The sequence below is a fragment of the Colletes latitarsis genome, chromosome 10, assembly GCF_051014445.1.
Source record: "Colletes latitarsis isolate SP2378_abdomen chromosome 10, iyColLati1, whole genome shotgun sequence".
In the NCBI taxonomy this organism is placed as follows: Eukaryota; Metazoa; Arthropoda; class Insecta; order Hymenoptera; family Colletidae; genus Colletes; species Colletes latitarsis.
In genome coordinates this window covers 22,756,999-22,780,533 of record NC_135143.1, presented here as the reverse complement: position 1 = coordinate 22,780,533, position 23,535 = coordinate 22,756,999, and the positions used below count along the sequence as shown (strand labels likewise).

General features: G+C 36.9%; 1 protein-coding gene across 1 annotated transcript in view; it reads right to left on the bottom strand.

Annotated features, from left to right (window-relative positions):
* Positions 1–23,535, bottom strand: part of Sol1 — a 556,981-nt gene that overhangs the window by 450,208 nt on the left and 83,238 nt on the right. The window contains exon 2 of the mRNA XM_076774500.1: positions 22,052–22,118. Within this exon, the coding sequence (XP_076630615.1) occupies positions 22,052–22,118 (67 nt within the window). The remainder of the gene's footprint in view (positions 1–22,051; positions 22,119–23,535) is intronic.

Sequence of the window (23,535 nt, the reverse complement as noted above, 5' to 3'; positions counted from 1 at the left end):
AGGGACAGATTCAGGAGCATGGTTGATCATATGTTTTAATCACGATGCTCCTAAACAACATTTACATTTTACATAAAATATACACATTTTTCGATTAGAGAAAAATACGACGTGGGTTAAAAAGCAATCAAATAAAAACAAAAATGATTCGTAAAGTAATCGATACGAATTTAAAATGCAAACAGTAACAAACTTATGGACTGACACGACGATACATGTTAATTGTGGACACGAAACACAACAGCCTCGTTGTGGAAATCAAGAAAGTTCATAGATGGTTTATTACATTCTAATGTCGGCTGAAAAAACTTAAACACAGTGTAGAGTATATCAACCGTTATGAAGGGATCGAGCAAATCCGTTCAGCCGGTGCTTTGGCTGGGTTCCAAGTAAAATGCTGTACTGTGTGCATACTGGGAGTTTCGCTAATTCACGACTTTACTAACGATGTCGGATAATTTTTTTTAACTGTATAGTACGTTATATACTTTCAGTCTACATAGGAAGATTTAAGAAACTTACATGGGATTGCAGCTAATTTTTGTTTGTACCTTTAGACTTCATTCTGAGTTGAATGCTTTTTAATTTATTCTATTGTTTGTTTAACTGCCACTCGGTCATATTCTACCACACTCTACGCTATTTTAAAAACTGTTCAGAGTACACAAATTTTATTTTAACGCAATTTGAAAGAAGCTTCCGCGACAGATTTTGACTGAAACGTATCTGTAGATGTAGTAATTATAAAATTAATATTTATTGAATTTTTTAAAAATCAACACCGAACGATCGCTGGAAAAAGAATAAAACTGTAAATTCTCTTATGAGATATACATATATGTATGTATACACGTTGCTCCGGAAGTCCAAACAATCATTTCCAATTAAACAATTTCATAAGTTACACGTACAGAGCGAAATATAATTTACAATTATTTATTCGAAATAATTGCGGAGATATTAAATACAGAAATATCGATAAAGGGTGAAACAATGTATAATTACGATTGTCAACGCCGAATTTTATAATAATTAACGCGAGAATGCTGCGCATACCATGTACGTAGCTTAAATCATTTCGTTTTATTTTACAATTATTTTTAATTGATTCTTTCGCGTGTGGAGTGTTAAATTTCCTTCACATCGAATTTCAGTTATTTTAAATCAAAGTAGAAAGTACTTATAGGTATCTGTTATTTTACTTTTGTTTAGTATTTTCATTTAAAAATTAAAATCAAACTTGAAGTATTAGAATATTTGAATTTAAAAGTATTAAAATATTGGTTAAGCCACTAGTTAGAATTCTGACTTATTAAAATATAACACATTAAACCGGATTAAATTTTGCACAGATTTTTTGTTGCGTACCTGTTAAATAGATCATTTTAAAATTTGATATAATTCGGTTCAGCTCGCGTATCGCATGGGAATATTCTACGTACCATTGGTAGAGAACTGCTGTTCTGGACTAAGGATTAAGTAATTCAATTAGTGTTTATGGATGCGTTAATTTATTTAGTATGCCAGTAAATGGTTATGATAAAATAATAGTTGCCTTCGCACTCCCGTGTAACTCCTTATATAGGCAGCATGGCTTGCTCCTGATCCGCCGATACGAGTAGGGTAATTATTGTATGTGGATTGCGGTACAGGATTGGGCAACATGTAATCTGACTATATTTGCCACGATAAAATTACATGTAATTACAGAATAATTAGTTTATACTGGCTTTACAGATTTACAATTATAAGTACACCGAAATTAAACAGTAATTACATTGTGATTACATGTCATCGTGTCGTGGCAAATGTAATTAGAGTACATTTTAACCACCTCTGACGTGACGTACTGACAAAAATAGAAAGATTCTGGCGATGTCGGTAGCTATAGATCTATATTTGTTATATTTGTTTTGCGTGAGATTTTAAAAAATGGGAAACACAATGTTAAATTGGTAATGAATTTATACTAAACTGACTACGACTGCAAATTTATTTATATTGTCGAGGCACTCTGTGCAATAATTGTTTCAAAAACTTTACACGCAACAACATATTCAAACTGTCGAAACAAGCAGTGCTTACAGTAACAGTAAACGTTTTTTAAAATCCAATCCATGCGGTAAAATGTTAAAATTAGAGAAAAAACGAATTTGTGCCAATAACGCACGTGGTCCCAGGTGGTCAGCCATCCACGTACGGGCCATTTCACACCAAATCGATCACTTTTGTACCTTGATGTCAAGAATTTTGATGAAATTGAAATATACCGTAATCCATATGAAATTAGAGGGAAGAGATTAAGAATCATTACTCTCGTGTTTACCTATTTTTACAGAATCTTTTCTTTTACACTAAAAGTTTAAATCTCTTTCAGTAAATTTTGATTAACCTGCAAGAATTACATTATTTTAATGATCATTTTTCAAACACATTATTCAATTATTGATGTTAATTTTAAACATTTTATCCTTGTTTAAATTCTTTGGAACTTTATGTTTATTTAGAAGAGCGACCATCTTGGCAATTCCTAACTATACAGTTAGGAATTCTGCCGAAACTTGAGGATTTCTTGTTATTCAGTTTCTTAGTCGCTTGCTCTACTTATGGGTAATTAGTCAAATAGATGTTTTATGTGACAACTAGGCCATTATAGTGTGTGTATAACTTGCCAAGTTCGGTGTTGTGTGGGTATTTAGAATTTCGTATATTTATTATTGACTATTTCCTTAAATCTCGACTAGACATTTGCATTTAAAGTTTATTATATGCATTTTTTATCGCACAGAGATATTATTTAATTACAGATTCTGATCATTTAGTAACTCTCATAGTAATTTATTTACAGTTGAGTTGGAACGAGAATCTATTAATAAATTTGGATTTATCTCCTTTAACTGAATTGCTTCGTGATCACAGTCACGGGTAATTGGTTTCAAAAATTTCAACTCATCTTCATTGACATTTTGTAATATGTTATTTATTAGTGCCACGTTCAAACTCGCTTCTGATTGCTCAAAGGATGGAAAATCATTGCCTATTGGCCAATTCGCGAGACGAAGTCCTGTTACGTCCACTGAATTATTCAACCATAATGAAGGTTTTGCATTTAGATCGCCATAGCAAATATAGTAGTTGAGCGGTTTATACAATTCAAGCTTTACGAACATTTTATCAAATTCCTGAATTATTCTGAACTACCAAAAGCTACAAAAATTCATATCCATTCAATCCATTTTTATATTCTGTATCTCTATCTTGATTTGTTCTCACTATTTGACCGATACCTTCCCTCAAAACAATTTTTACTATTTAAATTATTAAAGTAGCATCGTCCAAAATATCAAGCGTTTCGTGTCTAACGATAACAGGAATTATTTCGCGGTAAATTATTACGTGAAACTCTTCTCTTTGCCCTTTGCCATAAAACTGAGAAATCGAGAAACTCTCGAAAGCTCGTTTCAATTAAACATCACGATCTATGGTCTGATAAGCACTATATCGTGCCTGAGCGTTACGGATTAGAGTTTTTGTCAATAAAGCCGCGATCGAACGTGGACCATTTGTGTACCGTCGAACACCACTGGCATTGTTCGTGGTTAAATTATTTTAGCTCTACGGCGATCTATCGTCGGACATATTTTGCCGCAAGGAATTCGACCATGTTGCGTGCATTAATTCTTACTCGCGGCGAACCGATGTCTATATTCCGATAATTGTCTCTGAACGTATTATTATTCGGTGACTGTCATTTTGACGAATGTCCCAAAACCGGGTGTACAGAGCGATCCAGTAATTATTGTGCAACCGGAAAGACACTGTCTCTGCGCGAAAAAATAAGCCACTAACGTAGAATGAAATTTGCTCGTGTGACGCTTCGAGGTAATTGAAGTTGAAAATTTTATTCCGCGTTTCGTTCCGAGTGATCATCGATCAATTTTCACACATTTTTTGCAAAAATTCAATTCCATTTCGTACGATTGCTTGTTCCCTGTCGGAACCATTTTTTATACATCGAACAGTAATTCACGTTTACAGATTAAAACCAGAGGGCGTAGCCAGGTGTCGTTGAACGCTTTGAACAGTCAACCGGTGTGCTTCTCTTATTCCTCGATTGTACTTTTGGCGTCTCGACGCTCACGAACTCGATATTAATCTCGACCCGGCGTCTCGGAACTCTCGCGCGTCACTGTAGCTCTTGTTTCGAAACTATTTCTGAATCTTCTCCAGTATTCACGCGATCCCCGGCGTAACTTTCGAAACTTTCTCCGAGAGGGAACAACAGATTGACGCGAAAGAAAAAGCGTTGGCGAGACTTGAACGATCCGTGACGGCGAAGGATGGCGATACGCTGGGCCTGGGGGATCGCCCTGGCAACATTTGACCCCAGATTTGACACAACGGCTCGTCATTAACGGAAGAGGTCGGTCGAGCGATGAGCAATCGTGTGCTAAACCTCGACGGGGCCTTCGCTCTGGCTAGAATCGTCGGGCTGTGCGATCGACAGAATCAACTGTTTCTATCGTATGCACGAAGTCGGTCAATACACGGTCCTTTGCGCGGCTATCAGGGATTTGACGCGGGCACGTCAGTCAACCGGATAGTCATCGCTTCGAGCAACTGTCGGTATGCATCGTCGCCGTTTCCTCCGATACGTACAGGGTGAACCGTGTAAAGCATCCACCTCAGATCGTAGATTCTCAAAGTATTTGTCGCGACCCATCGGTACGCCAGCAAATCGAGAAAATTATAATTTAAAATTAAAATTTAATTCGATAGTTTCGAACGACGTTCGCGTCATCTTCGGTCTAATTAAAACTATTGATCGAGAAAGCCTATTTTTTAAAATTTTAATTGTCTTCGAATTCGTTAACTAAATTGTTTTTCGACTCTCTAAATTTTCGCTAAAAATCGGCGCGTTACGCCTCGATTGTGTCCTTTGCTAGTCGAAACAACGTTCAAAATGGTTTCCATCAGCCGCGATACGCTCGCGCAGACGGCAAATAAATGACAACTTGCTTCTTCCTTTTGACGTCTTGCACTTACAGATAAGCATGCATTTACAATTCTCTGTCGTACATCTTCCACCATTGGAGCTTCTTTCTAAACTTTTTCTTCCGGTGTATCTTATACAAAGAAATCTAATGGATCGAAATCGAGAGAACGAGCTGGTCAATTTACTGTAACGCCATGGGCTATCTCCAACGTCCGCAAAATTTTACGTTAAATGATTAATTTATTATATTTTTCGTTAAATAATTAATTTATTATATTTTTCTATTCCGAAAAGTAATGTACATTCGTCGTTTCGTCTTGTCGTAATTAATTTGGATTTTCCGCGGACCGATAATGCAAATTTCTGATGTTTGCTTGACCGTAATTCATAAATGTTGATTTGTCCGTAAATAGCGCTTTATCGAAAAGTAAAACATCAGTATATACTTGTTGCAATGCTCATCGACAAAGTAATACACGATTATGAAAATCATTTCCATTAAGTTCCTGATACAGCGACACGTGAAAAGGATGGAAATGAAGACATTTGTTTCGCGTGAAAGACGGGAACTAATGATCGATATATCATATTCGTTAAACGTGTATTAGATGCAATTGAGAGTAATTTCACATATATTAAACGAGTCAATGCAATTTTTTAAAATATCTAAGGAACTATTTAAATCATGCAACATTAAAAAAAAAAGAATCGATTAACGACAGAATAATGTAAAGTGAACACGTTATATGGTTCACCCTGTATACAGAGTCGCTTTACAGACTCGCGATCACAATAGATCAAACGCTCCTGGGAGTAAAATGGTCATCGTATTTGATGATCGTGGCACTATGAAACAGACGATATTACCAAGGTAGCTTCTAGCAAAATATAAATTAACACATAATACAAATTAAACGCAGAGCTAATTTTATTTTACTTTCCATTTGGACGGTGGATAAAAATAGATACGATGGGTCTCTGTATAAAGACAAAGACCAGAAAATATCATTTTTGTTTAAAGCATTTCGATAAGGTCCAGTGCTAATATATTTTTTAATATTCTATGAAACATAAAGTATTAATTTGATAAAAGGAAATATAAACGTAAACGTGATTATAAAATAACGCATCGTTTGGAACAATGCTAGAAAAGGAACACAACAATATACATAATTCTTTTGTTATAGCGTTCGTGTTTATAAAATCTCGTGCTCCGCGCTGGAAACCGACATCGATTTAAAAGCCGTGAAAACATATTATATTTCTTTTCCCTCTTAATTGTACAGAATATAGCGTTACCACTCGCTACTTTCATCCTATACTCTCTCTACCTTCGACCTTTTGACGTGGTTACAGATATGTTATTTATGAAACTGCAGCGACTCGAAAGAGCCTGGCAAAAACGCACACCTACGTACGTGTACACGACCACATACGTTAAAGTTCTCGTATTTGATACAGGTACGTGCGTAAAATATACCTCTTGCGCTTTTTAGTCCACTTTCCCACACACATATTCTGTTTTTCATACGATTGCCATTACAAGTCTTCATGTTAAATTCACTCGCTGGTTGCAAAAACTAAGAGGAATATTTTTCAAAGACATCATTATTTATTTCAGCCTGTTATTTCTATTTCGTTTATAACTAAAAAAAATAAGGTGGTAAAGCAAATGAATTTATACACTTTTCGGAAGCCGTTGCAAAATTTCGACGGTCTACCGAAAACATGGAATAATATGAACGCATTCTCTTCTATTATATTTTGTTTCAGATTTCTAAAACGATTAAAAATCAAGTCGAAAACATAACATACTATACTAAATTAACCGGTAGAAATAGAGAAATTATTCCTACGTAGTCTTATTTCTTTTAAACTGTCTTAATATTTTTTTCTATTCGCTATTAATCATTTTTATTCTCTGCAGAGAGAGGCGTAATCACAAGTTTCGCCTAGGGCCATGAATAATGCAAATGTGGCTCCGTTCATGATACAGTGAGAAATTGATCAATAATATAGCGTATCTGCCCTCAGTTTCGATAGCTTACATTTGCTGCGTGGATCTTGCCTTCTCGACTAATCAATGTTGATGTGTCCATTGTGAAATATACGAAATATTAATAGATTAGGTAGCAATAGTCACTAAAAGTTTCGTAAATTGTTAATCGGGATCGTCGTACGAGTTTCAAATCCAAAATACCATTCGTGTGAAATTTTTATTTGAAGCTGCCAGTCACGCGGAAACGAGTGACATTTTGCCGTTAATATTTAACGCGATAACTTAAAAATAGTAAATACGATTTGCTCGGTGCACTTTCAGGTCTGAATTATTCACGTTCGATAAATCATTGAAGCAAAAGAAAATCAATTTAATTGTATTTAACGTATATTATAAAAATAAATCACTGTAAGATATTTAAGAAATCCAAATTTCAAGAAATATGCAACGTATATAAAAATTTGAAGACATTTCACGATAGAAAATTTAAACGGTGTTTAAGAACGTTTTACAGAAAACGGTTCTCACCGAAGCATTTAATGCGTAAATAATATGAATGTGCACTTAAAGGAGACTAACATGTTACCAAAACGTTACAACAATATTGTAGTTGCAAGCATCCAGTCAGTTAGCAAGGCAAACGATGGCTCAGTAACTGAGCAGCATTAAACACAGTCAGGCAGAAATTAAGGGCACAGCTGTACGTCCGAAATACTGCCATAACGCGTTTGTATTGTTATAGTTATACACACTGTTATTTGTATGAGTAGCAAGCTTGTTATGGCGCTCGTGTTACAACGCATCGCTAAATCACATCATTCTCATCATTAGGACCCATGCAACAGTGGGCATAGTAACGGATAGCACTTTAATAACAACTGGCTGACCCGACGACCCTAACTCTATAAAACTATCATGATTGTCGTTGTCTCTACTCTTAGGAAAATATAAAAATTGCACCTTAAATTTTGACAAAGAATGGCTTAGCAATTTTCAAAACACCATATATTAAGTTAGCTGGCAGAGAATGAATGCTAATACTTATAACTAAGAAAGTCTATAATTCAGTATTTGGTGCTTAAGAACGGGACGACGGATCATATTAAAAAACTTCAAACAAGCGATACTTTTAAAGCGATAACGATAATTTGACCACCGAAACGCAAGAGAAAGATAATCAGAAAATTGCAAAATGACTTTATATCGCGTTAAAATATTCCTCAAAGTGCTCGACTTTGCTTTTAATTATAAGACTATGAACTTTGGATGAATTTTTACCCTTCCTATGTAAACGATGAAAAAACCAATTAGGACCATCCACGCGATCCACGGCGTTCAACTTTATTATGCAACAAAATTTTCGGATCGCAGGCACGGCTTTTAAAAATCGACTTTTGGCCAGCCGCTGGATATCGTACCGTGCCCCCGAACGAATGGTATCGATACTTCAATTTACCGCCAAATATCGACCTATCCACGTTCTGGGAAGCCTGACGGACATCGAGATTAAAAATCTCACTAACGAACATCGTCAGGGATATTAACTTGGCGACTCAACATCTCGACGCGGCATCGATCGGTGTCGACCGCGTTATTAATTATTTTTTCGACTTATTTGTAACGGGAGACGGTCAATCCTGGCCGCTGGCGGTGATCCCTGAAATTGAATTCCCACGATGGCAGATATCCGTTGCGAAGTGGCGGTCGCTCGAAACCGGGGTACGCGTCGAATTTTCCCTTTTTTTTTCAGTCCACGAATTTTTATGGCGACCACTCGATTTGTCGTTCGCCGACTATATCACCGCGTCGCGAACACCTTCATCGGGATAGACGTTACTCGACTGCGGTGTGAACGTATCGATTTTATCGTCACAGCTGTCCGACGCCCCCCCCCCCCCCCCCCACGCCGGAAAACATTTTCGGCGTGAAATTGTCTCGCTGCCTACTTGTATGCGTAGCTGCCGTCGATTTGTCAGTCGACGGTGACGTAACGGGAAGACAGGACTTCCTCGAACGACGTCGGGAAACGAATGAACGATAACGGCGGCGTATCGTGTCCTGTGGAGCGAAACTATCGTTTTCCAGCGGCGCGCAGTAGCACGGGTCAACGTTTGATCGGACGAACCAATGTTCTCAGTTCAGAGTTCATCGAGACTGTTGCGTCGCCAGCCCTTCGGCGGCATACTGCAATTTTTGCAAACCCTGAAAACTTCTCTACGTTTCGGCACTCTACGAGAGTCGAGAATCATAAATTAAGGATCACGGTGAGTCATTTGAGTTGAGGTATTTGCACCAACTAGGCGATCGAAACTATTTTGAAATTCATTCAATTTTCAAACTTAAAATAGATATATGAAACGAAATAAAATTGTACTGTAAAATAGAATACAATTTTTGTTATACGATCCTCGGTTATCGAGAATTATTTCAAAATTGTTGATCGTACATATTAGTTTCAATGTATCAATTATTATTTTTAAAACATCGTTTAGACTTTTTGTATCATACGATATTATTAGAACTTTACCATCAGTTTTAGGTAACGCATAAATTTTGCAATTTTCGCTATTTTTTAGCGCACACTACGTGCGCTGGACAATATGGATCGGTGCGGTTACTTGTTTCGTGCCCACAGCTCGCCAGAATCGGTGAACTCTGACAACCACATATGTGTTCAAACTTACGCTTTCAAAATTGCCGCCACATAGCACGTAATTGTCTCACGTAGTAGTTCTTACACGACCATTTCTATAGAACCTTAATCCAGCAGAAATGGTCGAACCCGTTACCTCACAGTTACTATTTTCGAAATTATATTGTTCCTAATCCGCATCGTCGAACTTAAATATATTTCTACTACAAATATTTATTAAAATTACTAAAGCACTAGCAAACTCCTGCTGCGAATAATTACCTCGCGAGCTTCTATTTTATTTCAAGACCACTGAATAAACTATGTCTTAAAACTCCGTTGGATTCATGTTTCGATCGAATAAAATTTTAACAAGGAAAATTATCTTTCGCGCAGGTTTCTTTATCGTTATTCCCGTCGCGTTCCAGACCCACGAAACCGAGGGTTCCGAGTTCCCATGGCGGTGTATTTCCAAACACCGTATATTTTTAATCCACTTTGAATCCACGTCTTTCTCCACTCGAATTCGGATAAGAACTCCCCCAGAACTACCAAGGGAACTTGGCCCGCGTCTCGTGCTTAAAAGACAGCTCTCCCGTACCATTTCATCTCTCTGCGGATATTCCAGGGGTTTTCTTCGCCCTGTAAACACGCAACCGTAAAAGAGAAGAGGCAGGAAGCGTGTAGATGGAGCAGCGCGCACCAGCTGTCGTTGGGCCTCGTTGCCGTTCCTGTCACGTCACCGCTATGTGTTGCCGCGATAAATCTGGCATGCCCGAATCTCTCGCGTTATTACTTTGGGCTGTACGCCCCCGACGCGAACCAGTCGCTGGTATATTTCGTCTTTCAGGCCGTCTCTCCCCTTTTTTTTCCGTCAAAACGTATTCCTTATTGCCATCGTTCTCGTTGCACGTGCCTCGACGCCCACCGTCGAGACCGGAACGAGAATTACGGCTCGATAACATTTTGAATCGCAACCGCGCGGTCGGCCGTTAATCTAAATGCACGGACACGTCCATATTTACGAAACCAGACGTGAGCGGGAAACAGCCTCCTTAACGTTTCTTTCGCAGCTGCGATATACAGGGTGTTTGGCCACCTCTGGTGAGGCTTTGTTAAAAAGTTATTAACAATTAAATTCAAAAATTTCAAATCGTTCTGGAAAAATTATTTTCGGTTGCGGGGGTCAATTACAAGTATTTTTGGTGAATACACATACTTCCGAAATCCTATCCACTTTCGAGAAAAAAATTCGAGTAAGTGCTGAAAGTTTTGGGTGAAAAAAAAGACTTTCGAATCGTCTTGGAAAAATTATTTTTAGTTGCAGGGGTCAATTGCAAGCATTTTTGGTCAATAGACATACCCTCGAAATCCTACTCAGTTTCGAGAAAAAAATTCATCACCGAAAATTTTATGTCTGACCATACCGTTGATATGTTTCACTGAATTTTCATGCGAATCTTTAAAACGTCATAACTTCTGAACGGATTGAACGATTTTAATGTTTAAAAAAGCAAACTACGCGTATTTTGGTGGAGAATATGTACAAATCGTAAAAATATTCGAAAAGTTGGTCCTTGACCCCGCAAAATGAGAAAAATCCCATAAAAATGGTCCAATTTTCAAACAGCCGTAACTCCTACAATTGTGAATATATTTCAATGAAACTTTTTTCCGAAGTAGAGTATTAGACAACTTTTCCGTAGGGCGTCAAACAAAATTACTAAAAATGAAAATGGAATTTTTAAGAAAAATCGACAGGGGGTAGGTGCCTAAATTTTTCGACGAAAAAAAATTTTTAATTAATTCTGAAAAAATTATTTTCGGTTGCGGGGATCAATTACAATCATTTTTGGTGAATAGACATGCTCCCAGAATCCTACACACTTTCAAGAATTAATTCGAGTGGGTGGATAAATTTTTCGGCAAAATTAAAAAATTCCAAACCGCTCTAAAAAAATTATTTCCAGCTGGGGGGACGGTGACTTACTATCAATTTTGGTAAATACACGCAGATTATCGTTCTACGTCGGAAGTTTAATTATATTTATATGTGGTCACAGTATATAATATAAAAACCAAACTTTTGCTACGTGTTACTGAAGTCAAATAGATAAAGAAAAGTACGTATGATCTTATGTCGGAAAATGCTTTATCGAAAATATATTTATTGTATATATTATATATAAACCTAAAAATGTCCAAAAGTTTCCGAAACCGTAACGACGTATTCCTTCAAACTGTAAGATAACCTAAGGGATCTTTTTGATCGTTTTTGTCGTATATAAAGTTTCCGTAGATCTTCGAAATTTGTTTAGGAAGTTGTCTTCCTTCTCGGGTTCGGCGAGCAACCTGTCCAAAAGCGACTCAACTTTGCTGTTTCGTGTGTTCGTACGACAACTAAGTTTCGCGAGAAAATCCTTTCTATACTATCGAGAGGATTCCAGAGATAAAGGAGAAATCGTTGCTGATCCTTTTCTTTATCTGAAGATGCTTACGAAGTTCGAAACACTAAGCCGACGGTGGTTCGCCCACGGATGATACAAAACTTCCCTCTTGGTTTCAATCGTACCGATGAAATCTCTGCTGTGACGTTCGGAATACATAAACGGAAGCACAAGTAACGAGCAAAGCGAACTAACTAGCATACTTCTTCTGTCCGGATTCGTTTTTGTATAAATAACTTGCACCGTTAGAGTCCACGAAGACTTATTCTTGTCTTGATAGATGATAACGAACAACAAAACGCTCCGGGATACTGGTGTGGATAACTCGTTATCGTATCTTCGTTCCCCAATATCGACACCACCCACCGAATGAATAATACACGAGGAAAGTTTGCTACGCGTTTCTTTCCTTTTATTGGAGACTGAGCCTATTCCGAAATAAGAGCTACCGGTATTCATCCCACAGGTGATCAACGGGAATAAGTTTAACACCGCCGCTGAAACTGCCAGCCCTGGCGAAACCCTAACGAACTTTTGCGCAACTTTGGTAACAAGGTGAGCTCGTCAAACAATCGCGGCGCGAGGCCACGGCGAAACCACGGTATTGCCAATCGGTTGAATTGGCTTTCGGGGGCTGGCTTTCGAGTTTCCATCCGATTGGATCGATAAGGGGCAGGTCAGCCAGTTAAGTATAGTTGGGACACGGTTTAGATCAATTAGAGAACAGAAAACGTTCGCGCGGACGTTGCGCACGAAAAATTTCTTCGATCGATCGCCCACGAGTTCCGAACCACAGGGCTTGTCCGTTTCCTTTTTGCGTTCAAACGATTCAGCGATTTAAATATTTGGGGAATATAATTTGGATATTACTTGGATAGTGTATTCACCTGTCGAGCTGAAAAATATGTTTCTACTTGTATATGCATCTAGATGAGAGAATAGTAGTAAGAGTTATAGAAAAATTACAAACACACAAATTTGAATGTGAAGATTAAATTTACACAGATTAAAATTAGTTTTATATTAATATAATAATTATTTTAACTAATGTTTCTGAAACTTAAATAATCTGTGTAGTTTTACATACTACTTTTGAACTTAAAATAAAATTCCTAGATATAATACTGAGAGCAAATTTAACAAAATATATATAAAAAGCATATTTGAAGAGCGAGTATTTGTTATAAAACAATACAGAAAATAATTGATGCGCATAACAAAATAGAATTTTAAATAAATAAAAGTGCAACAGGTGAGGTGCATCCGAGCACTATTATAAAAATGATTTATTTAGTTTCTTAGATATGTGCTTCGTCTGTGAAATTAATATACAAAAAATAATATTTTAATATACCCCGAAGGAATGACGTATTTTTTTATTTGGCCCCATATAAATTTTCGTGTTCTGCGTAGAAACAGGCAATCGACGCGATCGAAACAAATTGAGAAATATTTGTTTCAATGAGTAATAAAAAAAAGATACATGGTTGTTTGTGTCATCGAATTTTATAGAGAGTAACCCAATCGAATAAATATTTTGTGATTCCGCAAATAATGCATAATTGACCCGAACGTTTGTAGAAAAAAAAATATGTTGCTGGACGGACCAAATGTATATTCACGTGTTTCGGCATTTTTATTGAATACCACTTTTATGGGAATAATCGTTCACATCCTTTTCTGTACAATACGCGATACTCTAGCACAGTTTCTCATATATCTTTTCCAATATGCGTTAAAGTTTACAAGCAATGGTAACAACTTTTATAAATATTCAAACTACCATAAAAATTTACTCATGTAAAGAATTGTTTTCTTAATAATTTAAACTTATTTTTACCAAGTCTTCGAGTAGGAGTCTAAAATGCAACGCAATCATTTCCCGCAATAAAACTGGAAACGTTAATTTAAGTTTGAGTAATTATACGTTCGCAGAAATTATAGCAACGTTGCTGCACACTTAGATGCACGAAATAAATAGTTCTCTTAATAGATGCGCCCGAATCGACGTACTTCCGACTTTAATGGATGCGCAGGAGGAACTTCGCGTGTACACCAATCTCCGCAGAGAGTACTGGTGAAGTCAAACTTTTGCCACCTCCCGTAACCGGTATTATTAAACTTTGTTGCCCGTCCAAACGCATAAGCACATTCCGTTGGAAACTAAATAATTGATGTCATCGTTGGGTCATCCTCGACCGAAGCAAGCGTACAATTAGAATGCGAAAAAGGTGCCATCGGTGTTCCATTTTCAACCGTGTTACGTGCCACTTAGAACTACGGTCGAAGTCATTATTTGGAGTTTAGAGTTTACATTCGCGTATGGTCTCAATCTAATAATTAATATCAAATATTAACTTTGCAATATTAATATGAAGTGGCGCGTGTCAGAATGTTATGACACAAGTTACACAATCCAGGACCGTGTAGTCGCTAGCGCCCCATAAATCACTGTATCGCTGACACCAACGTATACGGTACTCTCTGTCATGTTTGTCACAATTTCCCTCCATCGGATTGTCAGAAAGTTATCCTCTCCGCTTTCGAGAACTGATCCTATCTTGCTAAATATATGTTTATGTAAGAAATATATAATATGTAGCTAAATATATACAAAATAACACGCGGAAGAATCTGTAACAAACTTCCAGAAACTACGGTTTTTTTATTTTTTAAAGAAAACTTCGTCCTTCTATCTTATATTATATATATCTTATTATATTGAAAAAGATTCCAACTACAATTCTATTGTATGATACTGTCATGTTTTTAAAAATTATATAAGCTATCGATCCACTTCATTGTAATAATAGCAGTGGTTAATAACAATAATATAACGAACATTCAAAGTCAACTGTCATTCCTTTTAAATGAAGCCACTTAACGTTCATGTTAGTGACAACTTCATGCAAGTCAGAAGTAATTATATTCTCCCGACAGTCTAAATTGTAATAGCTAACTTTTGTCCCGAAGCTACATCAAGATTTGCAACGTATTTTCGCGGAAACTTATCCAAAGCGAAATTATTCATGACGACTTGACAGCTGAATTGATTATATCTGAACTTCTTCCTCGGCTAGTAGGTCATACCGCGACCAACTAATTATCGCGACAGTTGCGTCAGAACGCATTATACACAGTCTGTCTGACGAGTTTTCAATGAATTCAGTTGCGAAGGATGACACTGGAAATAACTGCCACGGAATATTCAACTTTCTGGCGAAATCGTTACACCGAAAAGCAATTCTTTTTAACTGCATAATTCCGCGTATTAACTAGGGACACGGATCATTGTAACCAAAATAAAGAAAAGTTATTGAATAGCAATTATTTTCGATTAAAATATTTTTAGTTACAAATAACGAGTACTTTTTTTTGTAACGCCATTAACCAGTTAATGCCACCTGCGTTTGTGAAATTTAGAAAAACCTCTTGAATATGCGGGAAATTCGTGTAATAGTCAGTAAGTATAATGAACATAAACAACAGAACACGACTAACAATAATGAGATACACTGTACGATGTATTCAACGGTGTACCTGTCACGGCCTGATTAACATCTGATGCTTTATGCAAATTGAGTCTGATTGCTTACTGACTAAGTGTTACAGTTCGAAAGCTCACTATTAGACTGCAACGTACTATATATTCGGGATAAGAACAAATCCTGGCACCTGTAGTTGCAACCTTTGAATTCTATTGCTATATAAGCTTGTAATGATTCAGTACCAAAGTACTCGGAGATATCGATAAATATCGAAGTCTTAGTTACACCAATACTTTCAGATCGAGTATCGATACTATAGTGAGTATATTAGAAAAACAATCCAAATCCAACTGGTAAGAAGTAAGTAGATGTAAAGCACAAAAGCCGTAATATTTTTCATATTTTGAAAGACTCGAGATCATATTATATTTTAAAAAACACCGCCATCGAACAACCTAATATAAATTTTAATCAAGCGTCAGCGACATTAACGGGCACGTCTGTTTTGTTGTTAACTATTTATTTATGGCAGTTCGCGAAACTGACGAAAACGCAAGGCAAGCAGTTGACAACGGGCGACAAAGAGGGGTACAAACGAATGCATGAAATACCATTTGTTCCGTGCTGTTAACCACATATGCGACACGAACGAAGCGACGTAACACGTTCAATGATGCCAGCGGAAGCAATGAATACCGTTTGCCCTGCACGGTTCACCAAATTAAATGCGATCCACTTTTTACATAACGCTGGCAGAATGTGTGTACATCGTATGTAATGAAACCCGGAACATTCCTCTTTCTGCTTGTACGTGGATCTCCTCGTTTTCCAAATATCGCCAGCGTATCTACCTAGACAGTAATTTCTGTTTCATGTATTTGGTTACGGTGTAAGTTACACTATAAAGGGAAACGTCAGTAGGTTTGTCTGTAATTTCCCGACTTTGTAGAGGTATATTTCCCATTCTTGAACTAACACCATCAAATTATACATACTAGACACGCGTGTAAATCATTTCGAAGTACGTCAGATCTTTTTCAATTCTACAACACTTACTCAAAATTACGCAAACTTGTTGTAAATGCTATAATAATATATATGTGACATTACGTATAAGTCGTCCTAAGAAAGCGAGGATAAATCATAATAATTAGGTGAATTATACTCGCTATGAATTCCAATGTTTACACGTGTTTAGTACAGCCTTCTCATCTCATTTCGATTAAATAATTGTTTTCCTGTTCTTTAGGATATATAAACGCATGAGAAACGTCCGATCTTCGTTTCAAACCAGGATTTAACGATAGTCTTCGGATTCTTACGGACCTTCGCCATTTAATTACACCGTGCAGCGCACTAAATAAAACCCCGGTTCGTTATCTCTCGCGTGAGACTCTTTTGGCGTGGACGGACTTTAATTAAAATCGTAATTTTTGTTCAGCGTAATCATTATTACAACTGCGTCTCCCCTCTGGTTTAACGAATCGTTAGCATCGAAATAAATTGTCCCGCTACTGTCTGTTAGATGAATGTCTATGAAAAAAGAAACAATTTCCGGGCAGTGTTTTACTTCCGCTTCGATGTTACTGTTTTTCTCCTGTCGTGTTTACAGGAACGTGTTTGAAAAACGCGAAAAGGTTATAAACACGAAAATATTTATCTGGTTTATTTATTTTCTCCCTACGTTTATTTTTAGGTCTTCTAAATAAATTAACAGATATTAAACACCCTAAACGGTACTTTTGGGGTATCTCGCTCTACAAATGTTCCGATAGATTAAGGTCAAGAAAATGTAAATTTCTTTCGCGCGTGCACGTTAACATTCTTTACGATACTTTTAACCGCACGTTAATTGTAACCGTGTCTGGAAAGGTCAGATAAATCGCTAAAGAGACTGTAAAAATAGTCGTAAGTAGACACGTTTGGACTACATGAGAATTTAACGTTAATATAGGTTGAGTTCGCGCAGTACGACTGCGTATAATCTAAAACAATTATGCCACGACTAATTACGGTACGCAGATCATCAAGTTAGTTACGAATAATCTTGCAAATATCATTAACAGAAAAGTGGAACGAATGAAATGCGTGACTTGCTGCCCAGGATTTCACGTTGCCTCGAATAATAAGGTTACCTTTTATAACAGCATTTTTAACAACATCTCGCCTCTCGCACTATACTGATTATATTTTACCTTTGTATACTGCGTGCCCAAGTAATAATAGTGTAACTGTGTATCTCACATTTCGTATTACAGTATCATCAAGAATTTAAAAATTGAACATTTTATTAAACGAAATTACTAGTAATCACCCCTTCTCCGGTTTCCCTATAATTACTGTAATACTCTGTATATTTGTGTAAAAGTTTTAATTCGAATGGCGTATCAGAGCGCGTATCGAAAAGTTCATTTATCGCGATTAGTAGGAGCATTAATTAATTACTGTTTCAACGTAATGTGGAAACGAATGCAGGATTATCAAAGTTACGATCTTACTTGTAAATTTCAACGAGTAATGAATAATGCATACCGAACAGCAGTATATTCTGGTTATCGTTCTAAATTCATCGTCAGTTTAAATGTGATAATTAGAGATAAGTTTTCGAATACTCGTCTGGTTGGTTTTTGAGGTACACCGTATACAGCGTTTAATGTTATTCGCAGTTAACAAGCATATCTTAGATGCGTTGCACGGTGTAATTAAGCAGCGCGATATACACTACATAAATTACTCCCTTTAGTACGTTAAATTGCCAGGCAGGCACGCAAATTTTATATTAGTCGTACCGGGATTCTTAATTAATTACTATTAATCCCAAATTTTATCTTTCATTTTAAATTCCGTTTGTTCATCCACTCCGTGAGCTCGAGTACGTTTATTGTTACGAGTTACACTTTATAGGTTGTAATTCATATCTGAAAGCGTTCATTACGTTCTGCGAAATGTAGTAATAAGGGATCTCGTTTCTCATGACGCTGGCAGTAACTACTACCATATAACTGAAATTACAACTTTTAATTTGTAGACAGCTATATACTTTACATCTTCGCAGAAACACTTCGGTTCTACAATTAAAATTTTCACGTACGATGTTTCATATATTTTTAGCGACGTGTTACAACTATTACGTATTAAACAGTTCAAAGACTTCTAATTCCTATGTGAAATTTCTACAGACATAGTATTTCTGTTTCGAAAGCACTTTAATAATTAATCTTGGACAACTTACAAACATGAACATTAATTTTAAACGAATAGTAAAATACAAAACTCAATTATTTAATTTCTTCTTATCGAATAAGATTTGAAGAAGTATTTTTCTAAAATATAATTCAATAATAAACTATTATCAAATTCACTGTGTAATAATAATTTTACAACTTAATTTATTTTTAATTTATGCACCAACATACGTTTAGTTTAACGAAGTGTATGCTGCATCTATATTTTAATCGAGATGAAACAGTTCCTACCCTATCATTTTCGTAACAAGTGTTTCGCCCTTAGATACCTCTGCGATATACACTGACGGATAAATACTAGCTGTGACCATTTGTCTCTCTCCTATGCAATCAGCAAAGCGTTAATGACCGCGCATAAAATTAAACAAGGCAGCCCAGGCACGCACACGACGCGTGTATTTGATCATTCTTCAATGCCCATATGCACGATATAACTTAGGAACCCTACAATTACAGTCTGAACATCGACGCCCCTGACCGTCCGCCATCTTTGATGTCATTAAGTTGTACTTTCGATTAATTAGTGAGAAGATTATATAAAACAAAATGAAACGTTTACAAAAAAAAGAATGGCTTTTTATAATTAGAGAGGAGAGTACTTCATCGAATACTTTAAATGAACTTATATTTCATAATGACTTGACTATGACTATAAAGTCTATAGTGTATAACTGGACTGTCCAACGCTGTCTGAAATTGCATGCGACGCTAGGTGAAACATGTTACACTCTTCCGATATGACATAAATAAGTAACGCGACACAGGAGGAACGAGTGTCCCTGTAATTCGCGACACAGAGTAAAAATGACAGGCCATCGTTTGCTATGACGGAACCACTGTTTTTGTCCAACATGTTGCCTGGATACTAATGCATTCAGATACTCGACGTACGGCTATAAGTTAACTCCACCGTGCCGCGGAAACGCAACTTACGTTTGCACGATAACCGGAAACGAGGCATCCATCAATCTCGTTGGATTGCTGGATGGTATCATTGACAGCTGAGAAGAGTGCTTCTAAGGGGAACGCAAAAAATAATTTTACCCACATGCACAAACGCACGAAAGATGCATCGCTTTCGATTGCAATAATGCATAAAAGCATGTTTAAAATCATGTGTCTGCAACTATAAAAATTGTGCAAAATGTACGCAGGGCATCTTTCATGATAATAATAATTCGTAATACGGAAATAATTCTTCAAGTGCAGGGTACATCTGTGAGAATGCAGATGGCGAGTTAGGAGGAAAGACTTCACGTATGAAATTGAGAAAAACAGGAATCCGAGTGAATTCAGTGAAATAAAAAGACTGTGCAGTTAACGTACTGTGAAATAAAAGTCTCTCGTGCAATAAAAGAATTCCTGTTTATTTGTTTTTAACGTGAACTTCCTCTCCATTATTATTAAAACTGTATCGTCTAGAAATATCAACGTATTATGGTAAATCCACTTTCACAAATAAGATAAAGATTCTAACACTAACTTCGATATTTTATTTAATATCGGTGCATGTAAATGCGCATATAATAATATAAATTCGGATTTATAAAACCAGTTTTACTAATTAAGATTGCAAAAAGGAATTTGTAACTCTATCATAAAGGTTTCATTGTAATTATTCAGAGAAAATAACTTTGTTTTTATTCCACGCGCGAGAGTAATAAAATAAATAGAAACCTTGTGTTAGTGTATGAGGTTTCTTTTTGATGAATTTAATTAAAAAATCTCATTCGTCAACACGAAATCTCTGTTTACTTTGTTACCCCCATGCACGAACTAAAAAAAAAAGAGTATTTTTCCCGAATAATTATAATTTTATTTTCAAGAGCAGTCATAACTATTAACTTTAATACAGGTCTTTTATTCGGAAATATAAAATGGAACATGTAATATAATTATATGTATGAAAAGAGGTTACCAAGAAGTACTTTTTAATCAATTTGCGAAGTAGGAAATCTTGATTCTATGGACTGGTGATTGGAGTAACCTTAAAATCATGCATCTTTCGATAATTATTATAAAACAATTTTACTAATCCTTATTTATTCTCCCAAGTGTGTGTTTCCTTTTATTAATTGGGTACAGTTAGTTTGTTTCGAAAACCATGTAATTTCATGCTTTACTTCTCGCAAGTTTCAAAGCTTTGAGTTTACGAACTCTGTTTGTTCATTTAATGAATTCAGTTCTACTTTACCGTAACATTTGTAACTTGCACCAATTTTTTATTAGCAAAACCTGGCCAACGCAGATTATTAATTTTCTACGTAACAATTCTTTTTCTTTATCATTAAAAAGATTTTACACGCACTCTCTAGATATTAACTATTTTAATCAACACATGTCACGGTATAGAAATCATATATTGACAGTTGCTACCCTAAACACGTGTGCGACTGAATATTTAATCTAAATAACGTTCATTAACGACGTGCTTCGAAAATGCACTTTCACAAACGAATGTGAACTGAAAACATTTAAGTACACGTTCAGTTTACTCAATACTAGTAAACATTCGCTAGTAAAGCCTCTTTCAGACGACCACTCGCGCGATGCAGCTTCTGTGTTCCAAAACTCAAAGGGATTTCCCTTCACGCGGGCTCAACTGGCTTTCAGAAACTCGTAGGGCAGAATTTCCTTCGAAATTCGGAACTGCGTTTAGGTGAGCACGCGTGAATCCAGATCACAAAACGCAGTTTACGACGCAACGCTGCGAATTTCATCCAGTTGTTAAGTGGCACACAGATTCTCACACTCTTGCGAATACCGAAACACACAATTATACAGCGGCACTCGTGTAAGATTAAACCATTAAATACCTTATCAAAATATAGATATTCTTAATACTTTTGTAAAGCAGAAATTTACCCGAATACAGAGAATGAAAAAAAATACTGAAGTAAACGAACGTAATAATAGCGTGCCCCGCGGAAATTGATCAAAATTGCAGAACGCGATTCCCACGTAACCCGCGGTGAACGATTCCAGAGGTAAAAATCCTTTTGTGAAAACAGTTTCCGTAAAAATCGGTGAAAATTGCAAACTTTCTGGATCTCCATTTTTTAGACAATTTCGAAGACAATTACAATGGATGACTCAACCTCCCCTGTCCCCTGTTGCCACGGAGACTGCATAATGTTTCAATTTGAACAAGACCCCGAACACAGGGGAGAGAAGAGATCAATTTTAATAATCACCACTTTCAGACCAAGGTAACAATTTATTCAGGCGACAATTTACCCCTTACCTGGATGTACGGCGTGGCAGTGGTTGAGGAGCGGCAGCCAACAGAGCAGTAGCACCGCTCTCTGCATCTGAAACAAAGACCACAAGCATTTTTCATAAACGTCCTGTCTAATTACTATTCCGCAGCGCTGACCTTCTTCTAATATAATTATACGCTGATTAAAATCCACAACAAGGGCGGACCTACGTTGGGAGGAGGGCGTCCGCGATTCGCAATGAAATCGCGGTAGCACTAATTACGGCGAGGAGCGAGCGATTGCGCGCGTGCATAAATATCCGCGAGGATATACGTTACCAGCGTGTGTGCGTTCATCTGCTATCCGTTTCGAGGAAAGCAAACGAACCCTCTCGGGCATGGGCTCCTCCGCGCGGCACGCACGAGCGATCTGGATATACAGAGGCAGCCGTGCGAGCGCCGTTGTACCGAATTTTCGACCGGGTAGACTTTTCGTTGCGAAACGCGCGGAAAAGAGCCACGCCCGGGATCCTTTTACGGAATGGAAAACGAGCGGGACGGGCGATTTGTCAAATTGATTCTTCCGGTGAGCGCGTGGAATTTTAAATTACCCGGAACGTAGCGTAACTGAGTCTCGAGGGTGGAGTAGGTGGAGGAGGGCCGAGCTATTACGAATTTACTTCGGTTTTCAATGAGCAATATTCATCTGTACTTAGTATTTAATTACCCCTGAGAAATGAGTAATTTTAGCATGGAAATAAACTGACGAATTGCATAAGGTCATAAAAATTATCTCCTATATGTTGTATAGACTTAAAAAAAAGGCTTATAATGCCACGACGTATACTATAGATATTTTATAGAAATTTAAACTCATTTTCAATTAAGTAAACAATTTATAATCCAGTATTCGTCGCACACAGTTCGTATAAGCAATAGGAATTGCTGAAACTTTTTTAAGTGCATAGCGTCAAAGTAAGTATCAAAATAAATATAGAAATCAGCATAATTTATAGTAGTTAATATAGACATCGGATAGACGATGAAATGCCCTTTAAAACGAGTCATACAACGCGATAGCGTAATTAGTTCCGAAGATATGACGATTTTTGTTTCAAGTCGATGCGGTGGCTAGTTCCGGATCGAAGCGTTTGTTTACGTTTCATTGGGACGTCGCGAGTTCATTGATCGCGCACGCGTAGATAGTAAACAGTTCGTAGTAAATTCTTGGAAATACTACGACTTCCTAGTCACGTGACTGTCTCGACTCACGCGCGAAAGAGAGACCCGACGCGACGCGTCAGATGGAGATAGAGATAGTCCAAATTAAAAAAATTACCTATTTACATGAATTGCAATATCTCCAAAACAGAAAGTCGGATTACTAAAAGCCAAAAACCATTTTAAAGAGGAAGCTTTGCCGCTTCCAATAATAGCTTATTTATGGAAAAACACTAGTAGCTTTGGAACTTCACGCGCGTAAAGTTTTAGTACTTTTAATACGCGTTACTGGATTGTTTATTAAATTA